We start from the raw sequence: 19,870 nt of genomic DNA, 5'->3' as shown, positions 1-19,870 counted from the left end.
CAGGATGTCTGGCTCTAGGTGAGTGATCACACCATAGTGATTACCTTGGTCTTGAAGATTTTTTTGTATAGTTCTTCTGTGTATTCTTGCCACCTCTTCTTAATATCTTCTGCTTCTGTTAGGTCCATACCATTTCTGTCCTTTATTGGAGTTCACTTTATCGAGCCCATCTTTGCATGAAATGTCCTCTTGGTATCTCTAATTTTCTTGAAGAGATCTCTAGTCTTTCCCATTCTGTTGTTTCCCTTTATTTCTTTGCATTGATCACTTCAGTTCAGTTCAGTTCAGTTGCTCAGTCGTGTCTGACTCTTTGCAACCCCATGAATCGCAGCACGCCAGGCCTCCCTGTCCATCACCAACCCCGGAGTTCACTCAGACTCATGTTCATTGAGTCAGTGATGCCATCCATCCATCTCATCCTCTGTCATCCCCTTCTCCTCCTGCCCCCAATCCCTCCCGGCATCAGAGTCTTTTCCAATGAGTCAACTCTTCGCATGAGGTGGCCAAAGTACTGGAGTTTCAGCTTTAGCATCATTCCTTCCAAAGACATCCCAGGGCTAATCTCCTTCAGAATGGACTGGTTGGATCTCCTTGCAGTCCAAGGGACTTGCAAGAGTCTTCTCCAACACCACAGTTCAAAAGCATCAATTCTTCGGCACTCAGCTTTCTTCACAGTCCAACTCTCACATCCACACTTAGTCTTTAGTAATTAACTATTTTATTAAATAGTTATTTATTGGTTAAGGGCTTCCCTGATAACTCAGTTCATAGAGAATCCACTTGCAGTGCAAAAAACCATAGTTCAATTCCTGGGTCAGGAAGATCCACTGGAGAAGGGATAGGATACCCACTCTAGTATTTTGGGATTCCCTTGTGGCTCAGCTGGTAAAGAATCTCCTTGCAATGAGGGAGAGAGAGCTGGGTTTGATCCCTGGGTTGGGAAAATCCCCTAGAGAAGGGAAGGGCTATCCACTCCAGTATCCTGGAGAATTCCATGAACTGTATAGTCAATGGGGTCACAAACAGTCGGAGAGACTGAGCGACTTTCACTCTCATGGGATTAAAGTAGGGTTGTGTTTCATTTAGAACCTTCAGTTTCCCTTCCCTCTTTTTAAAAGCTATCCGTGGTATTGTCTGATTTGAACTGCCTATGTATAAGTTTTAAAATATAATTTAGGACTCAAAGCTTAGTTCTGGAGGTATAGGTTTGTTCCTTTTAATTTGGGAATTAATATAATTTTGGAATTGTTTATTTTGTTTGCAATATTAGTAAGAAATTGGATAAATGATGTTGCTGTTAATTTCTTAGAAACTTAACTATAAACTCTCTGGAATAATTGTACGCATGTAGATTTTCTAATATTGTCTTGTAGAACTCTTCTTGTGTAGTTTATTAAAAGGCCATTGATTTTATGATCTTTGTTGAATTGTATCTTACCAACATTTCCAAAATCTTGGTTGAAATTTATAGTTAAAGTGGGAAAATTTTTGTTTTTTTATTTTCCTGCTAGATGGGACTTTGCAATAATTTTCATTACTTCATTTGTATAATGCAAGTCTTTAGAATCTTCAAAAGCACATATAAGTTTTTCATTGGTTTATATGTTTGTAGTTTCAACATATGAAAGACACCCTTGTACTTAACATCAAAATTAAAATTTTATAATTTTATATTTCTGTAATAATATATTGTAAGTAGTAGTATATTGCTGTGAGATTTAGATATTTTAATATTCTCATTTTTAAATGAGTATTTTTGCATTGCTTAGTTAATTATTAAGTAAAATTATAAGGCTGTCTCTTCTAAAATAGGGAAAAATTAGCATGATCTTAATTGGGAATTGCATTTCATGGAAAATGGATTATTTCTATGAATCTTTTTTTAATATAAATTTATTCATTTTAATTGGAGGCTAATTACTTTTGGCATTGAAACATGTATAATATATATTTCTATGAATCTTAAATTAAAAATTTCTCTTCAAAATACTTTGACAAATAAGGAGCAAATGTTCTAACTTTGTGAAACAAGATTACATTGTTAGCTTTATTCTAGAAAGTGGGTTTATTATAAGTTTCTATATGTTTTCAATAGCACAGAATTGAGCCTATTTATTCTGTAGAATTGTGACATGCAGATTTCAAGCTTACCAACATCATAAAATTCATACTATGGAATTTTTATAAAGTTTGCTTATTAACTATAGAGTTCTGTTTATGTAACAACCTAGTCAAAAACTGACATTAAATAAGAATAATTTATGATTAGGGTATATATATGTTCTGGCTTACCTGAAATTGTCCTGATTTACACCTGTGTTCTTCATGTACTAATTAACAATGCTTCCTTTCATTTAAGAAATGGGCTAATTGGGATGATGAATTATATGAACGTATTCACATAATAGAATTCCTTTTAATAAGTATTTATTGAAGACCAACTATGTGTCTGGAACTGTTCTAGGTGCTGGGGAAATGCTAATAATTAATTTAAAAAAATGACATATTGAGTAACTTGGAAAAGTTTATCTAAAGTTTATTATCAAAAAGTGATCAGGTAAATTGACTTTGTCATGGAATATAATGAAATAAAATATGTCATTGGTGCAGGATAATTGAATGCTGCTAGAATTACAGTTTATTAAATACATTGAAAGGAACCTATCAAGATTTTTTAAAGAAATTAAAAGATACATTATAGATTTATCAATAAGATGGTAAGAATACATTGCTTTATGAAGTTAATAAGCATTTTAAATTTTTTCAACTTGCCTTAAACTCATAGGTATAAAAGAAAAACTTCAAATACAAAAAGTACGATGAGAAAGCTGAGTAAAGGGCATAGATTTTAAAATACCGAGAAACACTGATGTAGATCAATCTACAGTGACACAGTCAGGGTCACTCTTCCAACTTTTGAAATTGAGCCAAAAATGGATTTTGTCATCTAAAGGATACTTTTAAAATACATCTTCCTAAAAGAGCTTTGGTGGCATAAGGATAGGCAAATGAGTTGGCCAATCAACTATAACTCCTTTGGCAATTCTTTGGGCAATTAAGAGTTAGATCCTGTTCTCTGATTTGATTATTTTGACATATAATTCAATTTTATTGGAAGAAGGTGATGTTAGAAAATGACCTAAGTGATGTTAGTAAATGATATAAATTCCTTTGAAATATTTCCTGTAGAATTGCTCAGTCCATATAATTTATATAGTCCTTTTAGTTGATTCTGCCTTCTAAATAGTGGTTTTTGTTCATAGAACTGCTTGAAATCTTTTTCATATAATTCAAATTGAATTTCTAGGTGCAACATTTTCTGACTAGAACATTTTTAAACCTATCTATATATACTTAGTCCCTTTGACGTTAGACTTCACTTACTATTCAAAAGAATTTGCTGTGTTGTGCTTAGTTGCTCCAGTCGTGTCTGACTCTTTACGACCCCATGAACTGTAGCCTGCCTGGTTCCTCTGTTCTGAGGATTTTCCAGGTAAGAATACTGGAGTGGGTTGCCATGCCCTCCTCCAGGGGATCTTCCCAATCTGGGGACTGAACCCAAGTCTTCTGTGTCTCCTGCATTGTGGGGCAGATTCTTTACTGTTGAGCCACTGGGGAAGCCCCAAAAGAACTTAAATAATATTAAATTGTAATAGTTCTTAATATAAATTAGTTTACCTTTAGATACCACTGTTCTACCATTAAGGTATTTAACTTTTAAATAATGCAGAAGAACTTCTTGAAGACTCTGTATAGAGTCATTGTCTTTAACTATTAATAGTTGTTGGGTTTTTTTTTCTAAGAAACATTTGTGGTTTACTGGAAAGAGTCTGGGTTTGAAGATCAGACCATACAGCTTATGATCATGGCTCTATTCATTATAAGATATGTTATCTTGGGCATATTTATAACCTTTTTCAGCCTCATTTTCTCGAGTTTGTTGAAACAGATAAGAATGCTAAGTACTAGCCCTAGTACATAAAAAGTATTTGGACTATCGTATGTGCTCTAAAAATGTTTATTGAATCTGAATCTAGATTTCTTTAGTTGTTCAAATTTTATTATTTATCTTTACTTTGTATCGGATTCTATTTCTATTGCTTACATAACCGTGGGGAGAACCATTAAATTCAGTTAGTTACAATGGTTACCAAACTGAAAGCAACTCAGACTTGGATCAAATACTGCTGAAGTTCAGAGCAATTGCATCTGGTTTGTTAATTGCTCTGGCTGCCTATCTCCAACTATTCTGGGAACTACTGATTTAGAGTTGGTTATTAGGTTCATTTTAACTTTACTCAGCACAAAATAAATGATACGCACTGTCTGTGCTTTGTCACAGAGAAGCATGTGACATAGACCCTGCCCTTAAGGAGCTAACAGTAGGAAGTACCCATTGTGGTCTATCATTTGCCCTTCCTCCCCACCAATTTTCTCTACAGAATTATGAGTGGCACTACGATCCTTATCTAATTTGCAGCACAGCCTTTAAGCCTGGGTGAGGAGCCAAGAGAGTCCAGGCGGGAGGATGTCATTTGAGATCTGTGTGTTTGCCCAGCCTGCTGCCACTGCAATTATCCTGGGACCACTAATAGTATAATCATCTTTTATAAGAAAAGACCTTTTAAAGTATCATTCCTAAATGCAACTATTGCAATTGTCTTTTGGTTGCCTTCTCAGACGTTTGCCTTTTCAAAAAGTTGTGTCCAGCACTCCTGAAGTTATTTTTCAGTACAACTCTATTGATTGTGGCATTCTATTTCTTATGAGGCTCAAATATTAACATAATTTCCCCCTTCTGCCTCAGGATCACATATCTAGCTTTTGCCTTCATGTTAAAAAAAAAAAATGGAAAATCTTTATTTTTTTTCGTTTGACAATTGTAAAACTGAACAATTAAGAGTTCTGTTAGAAACATGGTTTTTATAAACTTCTTTTAAAATTCCATTTATAACCTATAATTATTGAAAAAGGTGATCCTAATTGCAGCCATGAAATTAAAAGATGCTTACTCCTTGGAAGGAAAGTTATGACCAACCTAGATAGCATATCCAAAGCAGAGACATTACTTTGCCAACAAAGGTCCATCTAGTCAAGGCTATGGTTTTTCCAGTAGTCATGTATGGATATGAGAGTTGGACTGTGAAGAAAGCTGAGTGCTGAAGAATTGATGCTCTTAAACTGTGGTGTTAGAGAAGACTCTTGAGAGTCCCTTGGACTGCAAGGAGATCCAACCAGTCCATCTTAAGAGAGACCAGTCCTGGGTGTTCATCGGAAGGCCTGATGCTGAAGCTGAAATTCCAATACTTTGGCTACCTCATGGGGGAAGTTGACTCATCGGAAAAGACTCTGATGCTGGGAGGGATTGGGGGCAGAAGGAGAAGGGGATGACAGTGGATGAGATGGCTGGATAGCATCACCGACTCAATGGACATGAGTCTGAGTAAACTCCGGGAGTTGGTGATGGACAGGGAGGCCTGGCCTGCTGCAGTTCATGGGGTTGCAAAGAGTCGGACACCACTGAGGGACTGAACTGAACTCTTTTAAAGCTTTGAATCACTCTTTTTATGTATTTGTAAGAGAATGTCCCAGTGTGAGAATAGGACATCCTTTTGTGACTAAGCTAATTTTGTTTATAGGCCAAACAAACATACATTGACTTTTAGTTTAATTTTTAAGAGGCTTAGAAATGTTTTTAAATTGTTTACTTCATGTTCTACTTCAGCATGTTCAAAACCATCCTGTGATGAGAGACCTTGCCTCATTTCTGGACCCAGGTTTTAATTGTCTTTCTTTCTTTGACATTCCTTAATATTTATGTCTTGAATATTGTCTGTTCTCATGGGAAACATTAGATAACTTTCAAAAAATTGTTCTGAACATAATATGTTTTCATAATATGATGATGCCAGCACCTATCGTACACAGAAATCATTGTTAAAGTCAAAATTGAGAATGAAAAGAACATGCTATTTATCCAGCTGTATTCAAAAGTGACAGAACAAAGAAACAGCAATTTTAGAATAAAAATTTCCATTTCCGTTTTCTGTCTACACACTCACAGTCTGAGTTTGTGATGGGTGGGATCAATATTACTGGCCTGTTATCTGATCAGATACTCGGTATTGTAATTTGGGAAACTGTGAACTATCTATTATTATGTAAAAAAAACAAATAGACAATCTCCTTTAGCTCAGTTGTGTCCTAATTTAAAAATTTAAGCACATCTTCCCATCAAGTCTTATTAGCTCTGACAACATCCAGGCCCACTTGAATGTTCTGATACCTATGAACAATACAGAAAAAACCGGTGGTCTGGACTGGGCTATGTAGATAGCTGATCAAGTAATTTGTGTCAAGAATGTATTTCATTTTGTCAGAATCAGGGGATTTCATTTTACCTGGAATCAGAGGATTCTCAGAGGACGCAAAAAGGGCACTAAAAGCCAGAGGACCAACCACATCATCCTCAAAATTCCATGATTTGAGTGTCCAGGTTCACATAGTAGGTCTGGTGGAGGGACACATAGAAATCCAGGTGAGGGGGATGGGATGGGAGGGGCTGATATTAGCACCAGGAGATTAGAATTTGGAGGAAATAAGATCAGAGGGTGAGAAAGAGAGTGGATATGAGAGTGAGAGACTCAATTAGTAGTGAAAGATGACCACAAACAATGGTAGACATTTTGTAACTCAGACTGAAAGGTTAATAGGGCTTTGTGTCTGTGGGTTGAGCCATCTTAAAGAAAAAAAAAAAACATAGATACTTCCCTAGGTGAGTTTTCATTTTACTAAGGAGCCCAGAAAAACATTGCATTAAAACAAAATATTATAAGGAGAATTTCAGCTCTCTGTCTGATGAGTGAAGTAGTTTTGAGAAGTTGGACCCTTTTGGAGTCCCATTTTCCATTTATCATCATGATTAAGAGGACACAAACTATGGCCAAACTGCCTGATTTTGAACCTCAGATATAAAGATTTAATAGCTTAAGACTTGGTCAAATTCCTTAACCTTTTATGCCTTAGTTTCTTCATCTTTGAAATGCAGAAAACAGTATGATCTGCTGCACAGGATTGTTATGAGGAATGAATGAGTTAAGATATATCAGGCTCTTCATTGCATAAAGCAATTGCTATGTTGTTGTTTTTGTTCAGTTGCTCAGTTGTGTCTGACTGCGACCCCATGGACTGCAACATGCCGGGCTTCCCTGTCCTTCAAAATCTGGAGCTTGCTCAAACTCATTTCCACTGAGTCAGTGATGCCATCCAACCATCTCATCCTCTGTCATCCCCTTCTTCTCTTGCCCTCAATCTTTCCCAGCATCAGGGTCTTTTCCAATGAGTTGGCTCTTTGCATCAGGTGGCCAAAGTATTGGAGCTTCAGCTTTACCATCAGTTCTTCTAATCAATATTCAGGATTGATTTCTTCTAGGATTGACTGGTTTGATCTCCTTGCAGTCCAAGGGACTCTAAAGAGTCTTCTCCAACCACAGTTCAAAAGGATCAATTCTTCAGTGTTCAGCCTTCCTTATGGTCTAACTCTTACTGGAAAAACCATAGCTTTGACTAGACGGACTTTTGTCGGCAGAGTAACGTCTCTACTTTTTCATGTGCTGTCTAGGTTGGTCATAGCTTTTCTTCCAAGGAACATCTTTTAATTTCATGGCTACAGTCACCATCTGCAGTGATTTTGGAGCCCAGGAAAATAAAGTCTGTCACTGTTTCCATTGTTTCTCCATCTATTTGCCATGAAGTGATAGGACCAGCATTTTTTTAATGTTGAGTTTTAAGCCAGCTTTTTCACTCTCCTCTTTCACCTTCATCAAGAGACTCTTTAGTTCCTCTTCACTTTCTGCCATAAGGTTGGTGTCATCTGCATATTGAGGTTATTGATATTTCTCCCGGCAATCTTGATTCCAGCTTGTGCTTCATCCAGCCTGGCGTTTCACATGATGTACTCTGCATAAAGTTAAATAAGCAGGGTGACAGTATACAGTCTTGATATATTCCTTTCCCAATTTGGAACCAATCTGTTGTTCTATATATGGTTCTAACTGTTGCTTCTTGACCTGCATACAGGTTTCACAGGAGGCAGGTAAGGTGGTCTGGTATTTCCACCTCTTTAAGAATTTTCCACAGTTAGTTGTGATCCACACAGTCAAAGGCTTTACTGTAGTCAATGAAGCAGAGGTAGATGTTTTTCTGGAATTAGCTTGCTTTCTGTGTGATTGAACAGGTGTTGACAATTTGATGTCTTATTTCTCTGCCTTTTCTAAATCCAGCTTGTACATCTGGAAGCTCTTGGTTCATGTACTGTTGAAGCCTCACTTGAAGGATTTTGAGCATTACCTTGCTAGCATGTGAAATGAGTGCAATTGTGTGGCAGTTTGAGCATTCTTTGTCCTTGTCCTTCTTTGGGATCGGAATGAAAACTGACGTTTTTCCAGTCGTGTGGTCACTGCTTAGTTTTCCATAGTTGCTGGTGTATTGAGTACAGCACTTGCTATATAAGTTTAAACAATTATCTTTGTAAAATAAGGCATATTAGGCTAGGGCAGGGGTCCCCTAATTTACGCTGAAGAAGTCATAAATACAATGTAGAAATGGGCAAGGTATGTGGTGTGTTTGTACAATCCACTGTCCTATGACGTAGCTGTATTTGAGAAGTTCCTCAGACCTTGCTAGGAACACTTCACTAGTTTTCTCCAGGTGATTTCCTCTTGGCTAGCAGCTTACTGTTCCAGCCTGCAGAGACACTGTACTCCATGACAACAGTGCCCTTGATGTGCGAAATATTTGAGTATATTTTTCAGCCTTTCATGGGTGTGATAAACATTGTATCTGGAATATTTGGGGATGTCACTGTCTGTATAATCTTGTATTTGTTCAGAACCAGGAAGTCATGTGCTCATTGAGGAGACTAAGGGAAAATAGGTTTGGAGAATAAACGTAACAGAGGATCTTGACTGCCAGGCTAGGTGCTAATTTCCTAAGTAACTCCAGGTATACCACTTAATATCAAGATCTGTTTTTAATCTGTAAGGTATCAAAGTTCAATTTGCTCAACTCTTTGGTATTCTAATTGCCTAGCCTATCTAAAAGATAGGCTTCTCATTTTGTAAAGAAACCCTTTCTAAGAAATTGTATATTTCTAAGCCATGTGTGTTAGTTGATCAGTCATGTTAGACTCTTTGTGACCCCGTGGACTGTAGCCCACCAGGCTCCTCTGTCCATGGGATTTTCCAGATAAGAATATTGGAGTGGGTTACCATGCCCTCCTCCAAGGGATCTTCCTGACCCAGGGATCGAACCTTAGTCTCCCTCATTGCAGGCAGATTATTTACCGTCAGAGCCACCAGGGAAGCCCAAAAAGTTATTCTGGCCCATAAGGGCATCAAACCCACGACCTTGGTGTTATTAGCACCATACTCTAACCAACTGAGCTAACTGGCCACAACATTTACTTTTGAAGCCTTATGTGGTATTAAAATTTTAGATCCCTTAGAGCATTGCTCCTAACTTTTAGAAATTTCCTATAATATATTTTAAATTTGCGACAAGGAAAGATATAATAGCTAGCTTTCCCTTAGGCTCCAGACTTCCTTGGATTAAGAATCAGAAGACCGGAATTCAAATCTGATCAAATGGTATGAATTGGTCAAGTTTCTTTACTTTTAATAGTTAGTTTTTCATCTGTGAAATGAAAAGTAATGCAACATGTTAGTCACTCAGAAGTCACTCAGAGTTGTGACCCCATGGACCACTAGGCTCCTCTGCCCATGGAATTTTCCCAGGCAAGAATACTGGAGTGAGTAGCCATTCTTTTCTCCAGGGGATCTTCCTGACCCAGGGAATCAAACGCGGGTCTCCTGCTTTGCAGGCAGATTCTTTTACATCTGAACCACCAAGGAAGCCCCTGCAACACTTAGAATGATGATTAAATTAGCTATCACATAAAATCTTTTAAGGCAATACTTTGTTAAATACCTTGGTTTATTTTTCTTAATCCTTCTTTTCCTTTCCTCTAATTCTGATGGAGCTTCTGGAGAAAGAGCCAATCCTATAATGGTTGTTGGCAATATTAATTTTTTTTTTTTTACTTTTTCCCCCAAAGGACCAAAGAATTTTGCATTTATGAAAGATCAGAAATTACTCTTTTAATATGTGAATTGTGAAGATGTAGCCATTGACCAATTATTACCCACAGAGAACAGTAATGTGATGAGAGCATATCATGCTGAAGGAGAGATATTTCAGGATACCTTCATTTCCGGACCCCGAAAGGATGAGCTAATAAAGCACAATGGGCTAAAGACCCAGCTGTGAGGTTAGGAGCCTAAATGGCAGAATTCCATGGATTGTTCTTACTCTTTTGGGATCTGCGACATGAATAGACCTCAGTTGATCCAGGAATAGACTTCCTTTTGCAGCTAGAGAGAGAGGAAACTGAAGGAGAGGTGAGTGTGCCTGGAATAGACAGGAGAGTTGAACTTAATTTAGGAGTTGCTGGGTGTCCTTCTCTTGCTCATACACAGTAAAATTTTAATGACATTTTAAGTGAGTGTTTTCATTTTAAGAAGAAAATTCTCATACACTGGGTAAGAAAAAAACCCAGCCTGTACCTCGATCCATGAGCCACACTTCCTGTGTAGTGGTCCCTAAGTGATTCCTAAGAGCACAATCGCTGCATTTATGAAACTTTTTATTTACTAAGTAGTGGATAGTAGCATATGGGAGCAATGACAATAGCTGACTGATGAGAAAACAAAGAAATTCCAGTATTTTACTCTTTTGAAAAAAGTCATTCAGAATTTAGTCATATTGGTTCAGCTGTTGTAACCAAAGACTGATAAGATAATAGAGGTCTTTGTGGTGGTTTTGTACTGAAATCCTTTATCTTTATGATGCACTGGGGCCCTTTAGAGTGGAAAGCTTTTAAAACTGCTGTTGGATTCAGAACTCAAATTAGCTGCTAGTATACTGGGACAGGGGTTCCTTTCTCGGGCAGTCACCACAAAGTAACTTTTATCAGGGGACCTTCTGACGGATTGTTATTTTCTTCAGCTTACCCTATTTATTTTTGTTGACTTTCTGCCGTTCTATTTTGTGACATTTAAAAGAACGCTGTATGAAAAAGGCCAGTGCTAAATGGTGGACTGAGCTTGTGAAGTAGAGACATCACAGCCCATCTGATGTGTGAGGAGGCTGCAGTTTGAGACGCCGCAGTTTAACCAGGTTACCTGTGGGCAGAAAAGATCAAATGCAGCCTTCTTTTATGACTAGCATTGTATTTTGTCTTTCTTCTCAAACAATGTCCATTAAAAAAAATTAGAACTAACCAGGGAATTGATTCTCAAGAGCATTTCTTTTCAACTTAATTTAAAATCTTTCTGGATTGTTGACTGAGCTCTGTGATTAAATTCTTTAATCCTTTCCAGGAATGATGTGGAAAAGTATATATCTATCAGAATTCCACTCTAGTGTTACTGCCACCTCTCCCCATCATTCCAAACACACTGTTCATACCCAGACTTCTTGTAATTTTGTTCTTTAGTCCTATTAACTAAAGTAATATGTGATCCAATAAAGAAGAATGGTTAGGTAGAAGTCTTATTTTAAATTTGCTAGGACACATTTCTAGATAATGCCAAACTAATTTGTTAATATTAGTTTTATTTGACTTGGTAAACATTGTGTTTAACACTACTACCTCTCATTTTGTAAATATGAAGAAATAAAAAACATGCAAAGAAATTCACAAAACTTAATTTAGCTGCTCTTGCTTGTTCTCTTTCCCTCTCTACTTCCCTCTTAGTTTCTCCCCTTCCGCCTTCTCTATTTCTTTTTCTACCAATCCCCCCTCACATTCCTAGTTTTCTCTGTCTCTCTTTCCACTGTTGTGCTTGTTTCAGGGTTTTCTCATTAGAAAAAACTTAGTCATCACCATACAGCAGTGATCCGCTTTCAGAGGACAGATATTAAGAGGGTGACCTGTTTAAGATTTTTATATTTTAAAAGTCCTAGATAGGGGAATGTTGTAAAAGAGGTGAGGCACATCCATTTATTAAAGTGCTATCTGCAAGGTGCCTCCCATATCCAGATGTGGAATCTTTAGGGACTTCCCAATGCCCAGTCTTATTTCTAGCACCACTGATTGTAATTATGTATATTTCACATGGGCAAAATTAACTAGCAGATTGTGATACTAACTTTTAGGAGCTGATGTTTTAAAAAAAAAATTTCAAACTTGATTTTTAATTTTTTATTCTATATCAAGAAAGGATTTGTCCTAATTGTCTTATTATTTTACCTCAATTCTCATCTGTTTTGAATTTCTCTATTGGCTTTGTACCTCGGGACAGGTAGTTATACTTTGTAAAGTTTAAAATAAATAGTCTATTTCAGTTAATTTTTTCCCAACTTCTTCTGATTATGACCAAAAAAGGATAGAGGGCTGATTTTGAAACTGTTATGGTGAAAGATGGTATTTGAAAACTTTTGATGAGGGAAATTGCTGCTGTATTTACATTTTGAAAAGTGTTTCCTTATTTACACACTATTGACTTCCTATTGAGACTCAAAATTTTAAGTACAACTGGTAAAGAATTCAATGGATCAAACTCAGTAAATCTGAAGTCACTGGAATAGAGGCCCCTAAGAAAAAAATGTGTCAATTTTAAAGGTCTTTCCTAACTGAAGACCATTTTGTGATAGAGCCAAAGGTTAATAAAATCAGTAGTGAATGTAGCAATTTTACAGATAAGCTATTCACAACAAGTGTAGTTACTTGAATAAAAAGCTAATTCAGTTCTGAAATGCCACATGCAGTAGCAGTGAATAGCTGCTTTTAGGTGCTTTCTGGAGGAGGATAAAATACAGAATCACGGCACTCTTCTCTTCAGCGTCCCTGGCTGCCTGTAAATTGCTGTGAATGGGGCTGTGGGCTGACAGGCTCTATTAAGACAAACTGCCTTTCTCATCGGAGAGATAAAATAAATCAGGTGTTTAGTCAAATTAAAATACTTCAGCTGGAGCAGGCCCTGGGGAGCACTGATCCACCTGACTAATCTGAGAGAAACTCAAGACAGATGTGGTTTGGGGATAGAGACGACCCCATGAAAAACACACACACACACACACAACAAAAAACCCTATTGCATTGTCTTTCCAGTTGGAGAATACAGTTTACAGCAGAGAGTGTCAGGCGCACTCTGTGTGTGATGGTGGATAAAAGCAGGCGCCCTAACTTGTAAAGAAGCTGTGTACGGAAGCTTTTTTTGCTGGTTCCTTTTTTCAGTTTATGAAACTACTTCTGTTTTTATGAAGGAGAGGTATTTTCTGGCAGTGGTTTTACGAATCATTTGAGATAGCCTAGAGATGAGAAACAGATGATATAGGCAGCTACTGATGACCTCTGCTGGCCTGGGCAGATCCTCAGGATCTGATCTACTTTTTTTCTAAGTTGATTTGATCAAACCTCAAAATGTAATTTAAGACAAGATCTCCTACATAGAGTTAGGCCACCTTCTAAGAGCATTCTATAGGGTCATCTGCCTTCCTTAATATGTAGTTAGGTCGCCCCAGTACGTCTTATTAAATTGTCTACTTTTAAACAACTCTGGCAGTTGTTAGTTCTTTGCTATGGCAAAGTTTCACGTTCAATTAAACTAGTAGTTTTGAGGTGAAGTAACTTGTGTTTGCAGGTTGATTAGTCAGTGTGATTTAGACTTGATATTATTTTTATTATAGCTGCATACAAATTTGCTGTTAATTAAAACAAAAATCCAGCACCACAGATTTTAAATACTTGAGTTTAAACCACTACATATGAACAAATACAATGGGTATAGAACAGAAAAATGACTACACGCATATGTATGTGTAGTCCTGTGTGTGTGTGTGTGTGTGTGTGTGTGTGTGTGTGTGTGTTCTGCCACTCAGTCATGTCCAACTCTTTTCAACCCCATGGACTGTAGCCTGTCAGGCTCCTCTGTCCATGGAATGCTCCAGGCGAGAATACTGAAGTGGGTTGCCATTTCCTTCTCCAGGGGATCTTTCTGACCTAGAGATCAAATTGGCAGCTCCTGTTCCTCCTGCATTGGCAGGTGGATTCTTTTACTACTGAGCCACAAAACTAGAAATCAGTTTACATTATATAAGAGCTTATATTGTCTAAATGTATAGGCTAAAATGTGTGTGTGTGTACATATATATCCACACGTATATTTCCCATTTCAGGAGTGATTTTAGATTTGTTATACTACTATATTTCATTCAAACTGCATTTGTCATGCCACTCACACCTATTCAAAAGATATACGTGCTTCTCAAATTTAGGGATAAAATAACAATAGCCTTATATGTGCACCTAACTTTTCGATTTAAACATACCGATCATGGCTTGTTTTCTTCTTAAACATGTATCTTTTTTAAGGTCAATGAAAGACTTATTTAGATATCATTGAATTTTTACAATTAAACAACTTGAGTAGCATGCTGATTTGTAAAAAGATTCAGTTAAATGGTGTTTCTCTATTAATTCAGGTATACATGTGTTAGTTTTGGAAGCATCTATTTATTTATGGACCTGTTAGCTTCACCTTGAACAGAAGAGGTTAAGAAGCCACTTATATGTTATCTTCAGCTTTTCTGTTTCCTATGCAGGGAAGAAAGAGAAATATATTAAAGGTTTTTGAAAAGATGTAGTTTAACCTAGGAGAGAAGAGAAAATTTTCCAGTCTTTACTGGGGAATCTAACTGCCAGATCCAACTCTTTTATTGGTCCTTGCCCCAAACTTCCTGTGAACGCTGTTCTTTATTAACAAAGAATTATGGCACAGTAACTTTACCACTGTCCAGTAAGTGTTCTCTTAACTCATCTCATATATGTTCAGTTCAGTTCAGTCATTCAGTCGTGTCTGACTCTTTGCGACCCCATGAACCGCAGCACACCAGGCCTCCTTGTCCATCACCAATACCTGGAGTTCACCCAAACCCATGTCCATTGAGTCAGTGATGCCGTCCAACCATCTCATCCTCGGTTGTCCCCTTCTCCTTCTGCCCTCAATCTTTCCCAGAATCAGGGTCTTTTCAAATGAGTCAGATCTTCGCATCAGGTGGCCAAAGTATCGGAATTTCAGCTCAGCATCAGTCCTTCCAATGAATATTCAGGACTGGTTTACTTTAGGATTGACTGGTTGGAACTCCTTGCAGTCCAAGGGACTCTCAAGAGTCTTCTCCAACACCACAGTTCAAAAACATCAATTCTTCAGCACTCAGCTTTCTTTATAGTCCAACTCTCACATCCATACATGACCACTAGAAAAATCATAGCCTTAACTAGATGGACCTTTGCTGGCAAAGTAATGTCTCTGCTTTTCAATGTGCTATCTAGGTTGGTCATAACTTTCCTTCCAAGGAGTAAGCATCTTTTAATTTCATGGCTGCAATCACCATCTACAGTGATTTTGGAACCCAGAAAAATAAAGTCAGCCACTGTTTCCCATCTATTTGCCATGAAGTGATGGGACCAGATGCCATGATCTTCGTTTTCTGAATGTTGAGCTTTAAGCCAACTTTTTCACTCTCCTCTTTCACCTTCGTCAAGATGTAGGTATAACTATAAAATTACAGGTAAATCAGAATGTTGTTAATTCAGAATGTTGTTACATACAAAAAATATATGATAAAATTTGCATATATCCCATTTATCTGTTCTAATAACTTCCAAACTATTCTCCACACTATAGCCAGAATGCCCACATCATCTCTTGTTTAAAATATTTTAGTGATTTTAAAATTTTCTTAGAATAAACATGAAGTTCATCCAGCACGGTCTGTAAGGAGCTGAATGGTGTGACCTTTTCCTACCTCTCTAGCCTCATTTTGGAGAAAGCAATGGCACCCCACTCCAATACTCTTGCCTGGAAAAATCCTATGGATGGAGGAGCCTGGTAGGCTGCAGTCCATGGGGTTGCTAAGAATCAGGCACGACTGAGCGACTTCACTTTCACTTTTCACTTTCATGCCTTGGAGAAGGAAATGGCAATCCACTCCAGTGTTCTTGCCTGGAGAATCCCAGGGACGGTGGAGCCTGGTGGGCTGCCGTCTATGGGGTCGCACAGAGTCAGACACAACTCAAGCGACTTAACAGCAGCAGCAGCAGCAGCAGCAGCAGCGGCAGAAGCCTCATTTAGTATTCTACTCTCCTTTGTTTTTTTGTTTGTTTTTGCCTAAGTTTAACTACCTTGTTTTGATTTCTGGAACACACACTGACACTCTCCACCACCACCTGGCACCTCACAGGGCCTTTGTCTATGTTGTTTTCTCCTACTGAAAAGCTTCTTGACCACCCTCCAACTCTGACTAGTTAATTCTTCATGTTTCTGTTAACTTATTACTGATACTTTTTCAGGCATACCTTCCTGAGTCTTGGTCCTCCCAAACTTGGTTAAACCTCCCAGCAAGTATCTGTCCTGTTCATAATTCTTATGTAGTTGTAGTCTACACTTACATATGTGATTGCTTGATGAGGGTGAGAGTAGGAAACTCTGTCTGCTTTTTCTTGCTGTGGTATCTGTATCCTTGGTTCTTGATATAGTACCTGAGATTCAGGAAATATTCTTTAATTAAAGTTTAATGAAATGAGTAAGTAAAATTTCATACTTGTTTTATATCTCCTCATTCCTATATATCATTAACATCTATATTAGTTGAGCTTGTTTTACTTTGGAAGAGATTTTATGATTCCCCTCTAGGAACCTGATTTTGTATTTTAATATTTCTGGATCAAGAAGTTCTTTCTTTCACCAGGCTTAAATTCCTATTGCTGAAATAAAAACTCATTTAAAACAACCACTCTCAGTAGCTAGAAAGAACAACTGGTTACAATCCTTGAGATGCAGAATTTGTTTCCATATCAGTGACGTACTTTTTCTAATATCATTTCACTATCTTATTTTTCTTTTAATTTTTATTTTAGGCCACCTTTCAGCTCAACAAATCTTTAAGGATTATGGAACATTGACAGTTTATTTAGTTATGTGTTTACTTATTTATTTTTAAGGACATGAATTGGCACTAATACTAAAGTAATCCTAAATATTGTAGCTTCTCAACTGATATCAGGTCTTACCTTGTGAGAATCATATTTTAGTAAAGGCTAGCCAACATCCTTTGAAGGCTCCCTTTTCCCATGGGCCCACTCAAAAAATAGGTCCTTTCCTAATTAATATATGTTCAGTTTCTCAGACTGTCCTGGCGCTTTCTTAGCAGGAATGAGGGGAATTTCATAAGGAGATTGGAAGTCTCCTCTTCCACACAAACAAAAACTGGCAATCTTTATCTCTTTTGACAGCTGGTGGCATCTTTCTGAAAAGCTTTCAAAGCATAGATCATTTCTTCATAATGAAACCTGTGTGCTCACATACAGTGGGTTGAAATTCTCATCTTATGCTACAGTAAAATGCTCTAATTTCAAGTCACAAAAGGATTCTGTACCCTTTACTTAGGGGAGCTGTGTAATTTGCCCATAAATAGACTGTTCAGCACCATTAGTACATACCGTAAGTGCGCAGTGACATCATAACCTTTTCAACCTTTTCAGCCTTGAATGTGTTTTTTCCCTTTGAAGAATGACAAATGACAAAGGGGTGAGTGAGCCCCCCAAGCAATATTTTTGCCTTTAAGGATGAACCTGGGGACTTTAGCTTGATCCCCTCACAGGAGAAAAAAGAAATCAATTTCATTGTCACCTGAAGCAAGACAGTTTTATTTATTTATTTTTTTCCTCTTTCTGTCCCTGGTCCCATAGCCAAGAGACACCTCGGACTTCTAAGCTTCAGACATAGATCTTTGCACGATAGAAAAATTTTATGCGGGCAGTGATCAGAAAAGTACTGAAATAACATTGATTAAGTACCTACTATGTCTTAGATTCTCTGTTAGTCATTGAGGGTAGAGGTGATTATAGAATATTAATACAACCTATAGTTTCTAATCTTTGGTACTAAATAGCATACGTTTCCTAGCTTGACAAGATAGATTTGGGTGGAGAGGGAAGGGGAATGTGGTGAAAGGGAGAGAACAGAGTAGTTTGTTCTGTTTTGTTTTGTTTTAAAGAACAAGAGGGAAGAGTGAGTATTTTATTGGCAACAGTCCTTTTTGTTGGCAGGGCAATGACTAACTCTAGTGCTCATTCCATTGCTCTCCGTAGAGTTCTTGCACTTACAGTGACCTCCAGTTATTGTCCCAGATATTTGTGTCTTAGAGTAGTCCCTTTCTAAATCTGCCTACCCACTCACTTCCCTAATTCATTCAGAATTTTCTCAAACTTGTGAGATCTCTTTTCACTTCCATTTTAGGTACACCTGAGAGTCTGGCAGAAAAAGAACGGCAGCTCTCTACCATGATTACCCAGCTGATCAGTTTACGGGAGCAGCTCCTGGCAGCGCATGATGAACAGAAAAAACTGGCAGCCTCACAAATTGAGAAACAACGGCAGCAAATGGACCTTGCTCGCCAACAGCAAGAACAGGTGAGCCCTGCAATAGGAGCTGATGAACTGGAGACGTGGAATGTGCCAAGCTCAGAGAGTAATCACATTGATTGGTTTATTTGTCATAAGCCTTCCTAAAAAAAAGACAAGGAAAGAAAGAAGCCTTCTGGAAATCCAGGGTCATTGAGAATACTGAGGGGATATGTGGAGGACAAAGAAAGGCATAATAGCAACTGGTCATAACTGAAATGATAACATTTTCCAGAATATTTGCATTTGATTAATTACTCAGGGATACTTGTTCATGTAGGTATCACATATATCCCCAGTGTAGCTTAACCATGAGTAAATTGCTTCTCTCTGGACTTCTTTTCTCATCCAGTAAAAGAAGATCCTGGCCTAGAAAAACTTTGAGAATCTTTCAACTTACTGGTTCAAGCTAGGGTGACTACATGTCTCAGTTTTTCCAGGATAGCTCTGATTAACGTCTGTTTTCCAGAGTAATTATTAATACTCCTCTCTTCCACCTGTGAAAGTTGTCCTGGCTAGGCTGATAAATTATATGGTCACTCTCTTTTAGCATAGGTAAATCATTAAAAACAAATTAACACATGGCTCCTGGACGAATTTGACTTCATTGATTTAGAAGTGAGAAGGAAGAAAAATAGCAAAGTTTAAGTGTGTATCTTTTAAAAAATAAATCACTTTCCCAAATGTGTTTCCTGTCTCATAAGAGTACATTAATCTAACAACAAGGATCCTATAGAGTAGTCCCTGATGCTTTAGATCAGACAGATCCAAATTAATGTGCAGTTTTTAGGAATCTGACATTATTACTGGAATTATCTTTTCAGTTAACTGTATTTTATAGGGGTATATAGAGCAATATATGCTCTGTTGATTTTAATGAGTTGTGACGTCTGGTATTTTATATGCTTGAATATTTGCCCACATGTAGGAATATGGACTCAGCCCCTAATGGAAAATAACATAAAGGAACACTGTAAAAAATCAGAAGTTAGAATGTCATTTAGCCATCCAGAGATGACACAGTAATTAACTATTGACACTTGTGAATAAGCTAGCACAAATTAATCTTGACACATTTGCAGACGAGTGATATCTTACAGTGAACACTTTGTAATTATATTTCAAAATGAAAATTAAATGACACTTAAAACTAGGTTGTCATGCTCAATGAAGCGAGCATGTAGCTCAACCGATTGGCAAATAAAATTCAGAATTTGAGCCACACGGTGCTTATGTGCCATACTTCACTGTGTCAAACCCATACGTCTAGAGTGGATGATAGTAATTGCACTGTGGTGTTTTGGATGCATTTCTATGCAGCACTTTATCATTTAGGAGGGACCA

General features: G+C 37.5%; 1 protein-coding gene across 23 annotated transcripts in view; it reads left to right on the top strand.

Moving 5' to 3' along the window:
• The window catches only part of SOX6 (SRY-box 6), a 723,815-nt gene that overhangs the window by 478,657 nt on the left and 225,288 nt on the right, over window positions 1-19,870 (top strand). For all 23 annotated transcript variants that reach the window (XM_027563370.1, XM_027563368.1, XM_027563367.1 and 20 more), the window contains one exon: window positions 18,363-18,535. In XM_027563370.1, coding sequence (XP_027419171.1) covers window positions 18,363-18,535 — 173 coding nt within the window. The remainder of the gene's footprint in view (window positions 1-18,362; window positions 18,536-19,870) is intronic.

Source organism: Bos indicus x Bos taurus, chromosome 15, assembly GCF_003369695.1.
Source record: "Bos indicus x Bos taurus breed Angus x Brahman F1 hybrid chromosome 15, Bos_hybrid_MaternalHap_v2.0, whole genome shotgun sequence".
Taxonomy (NCBI): Eukaryota; Metazoa; Chordata; class Mammalia; order Artiodactyla; family Bovidae; genus Bos; species Bos indicus x Bos taurus.
This window is presented reverse-complemented; position numbering and strand designations above follow the sequence as displayed.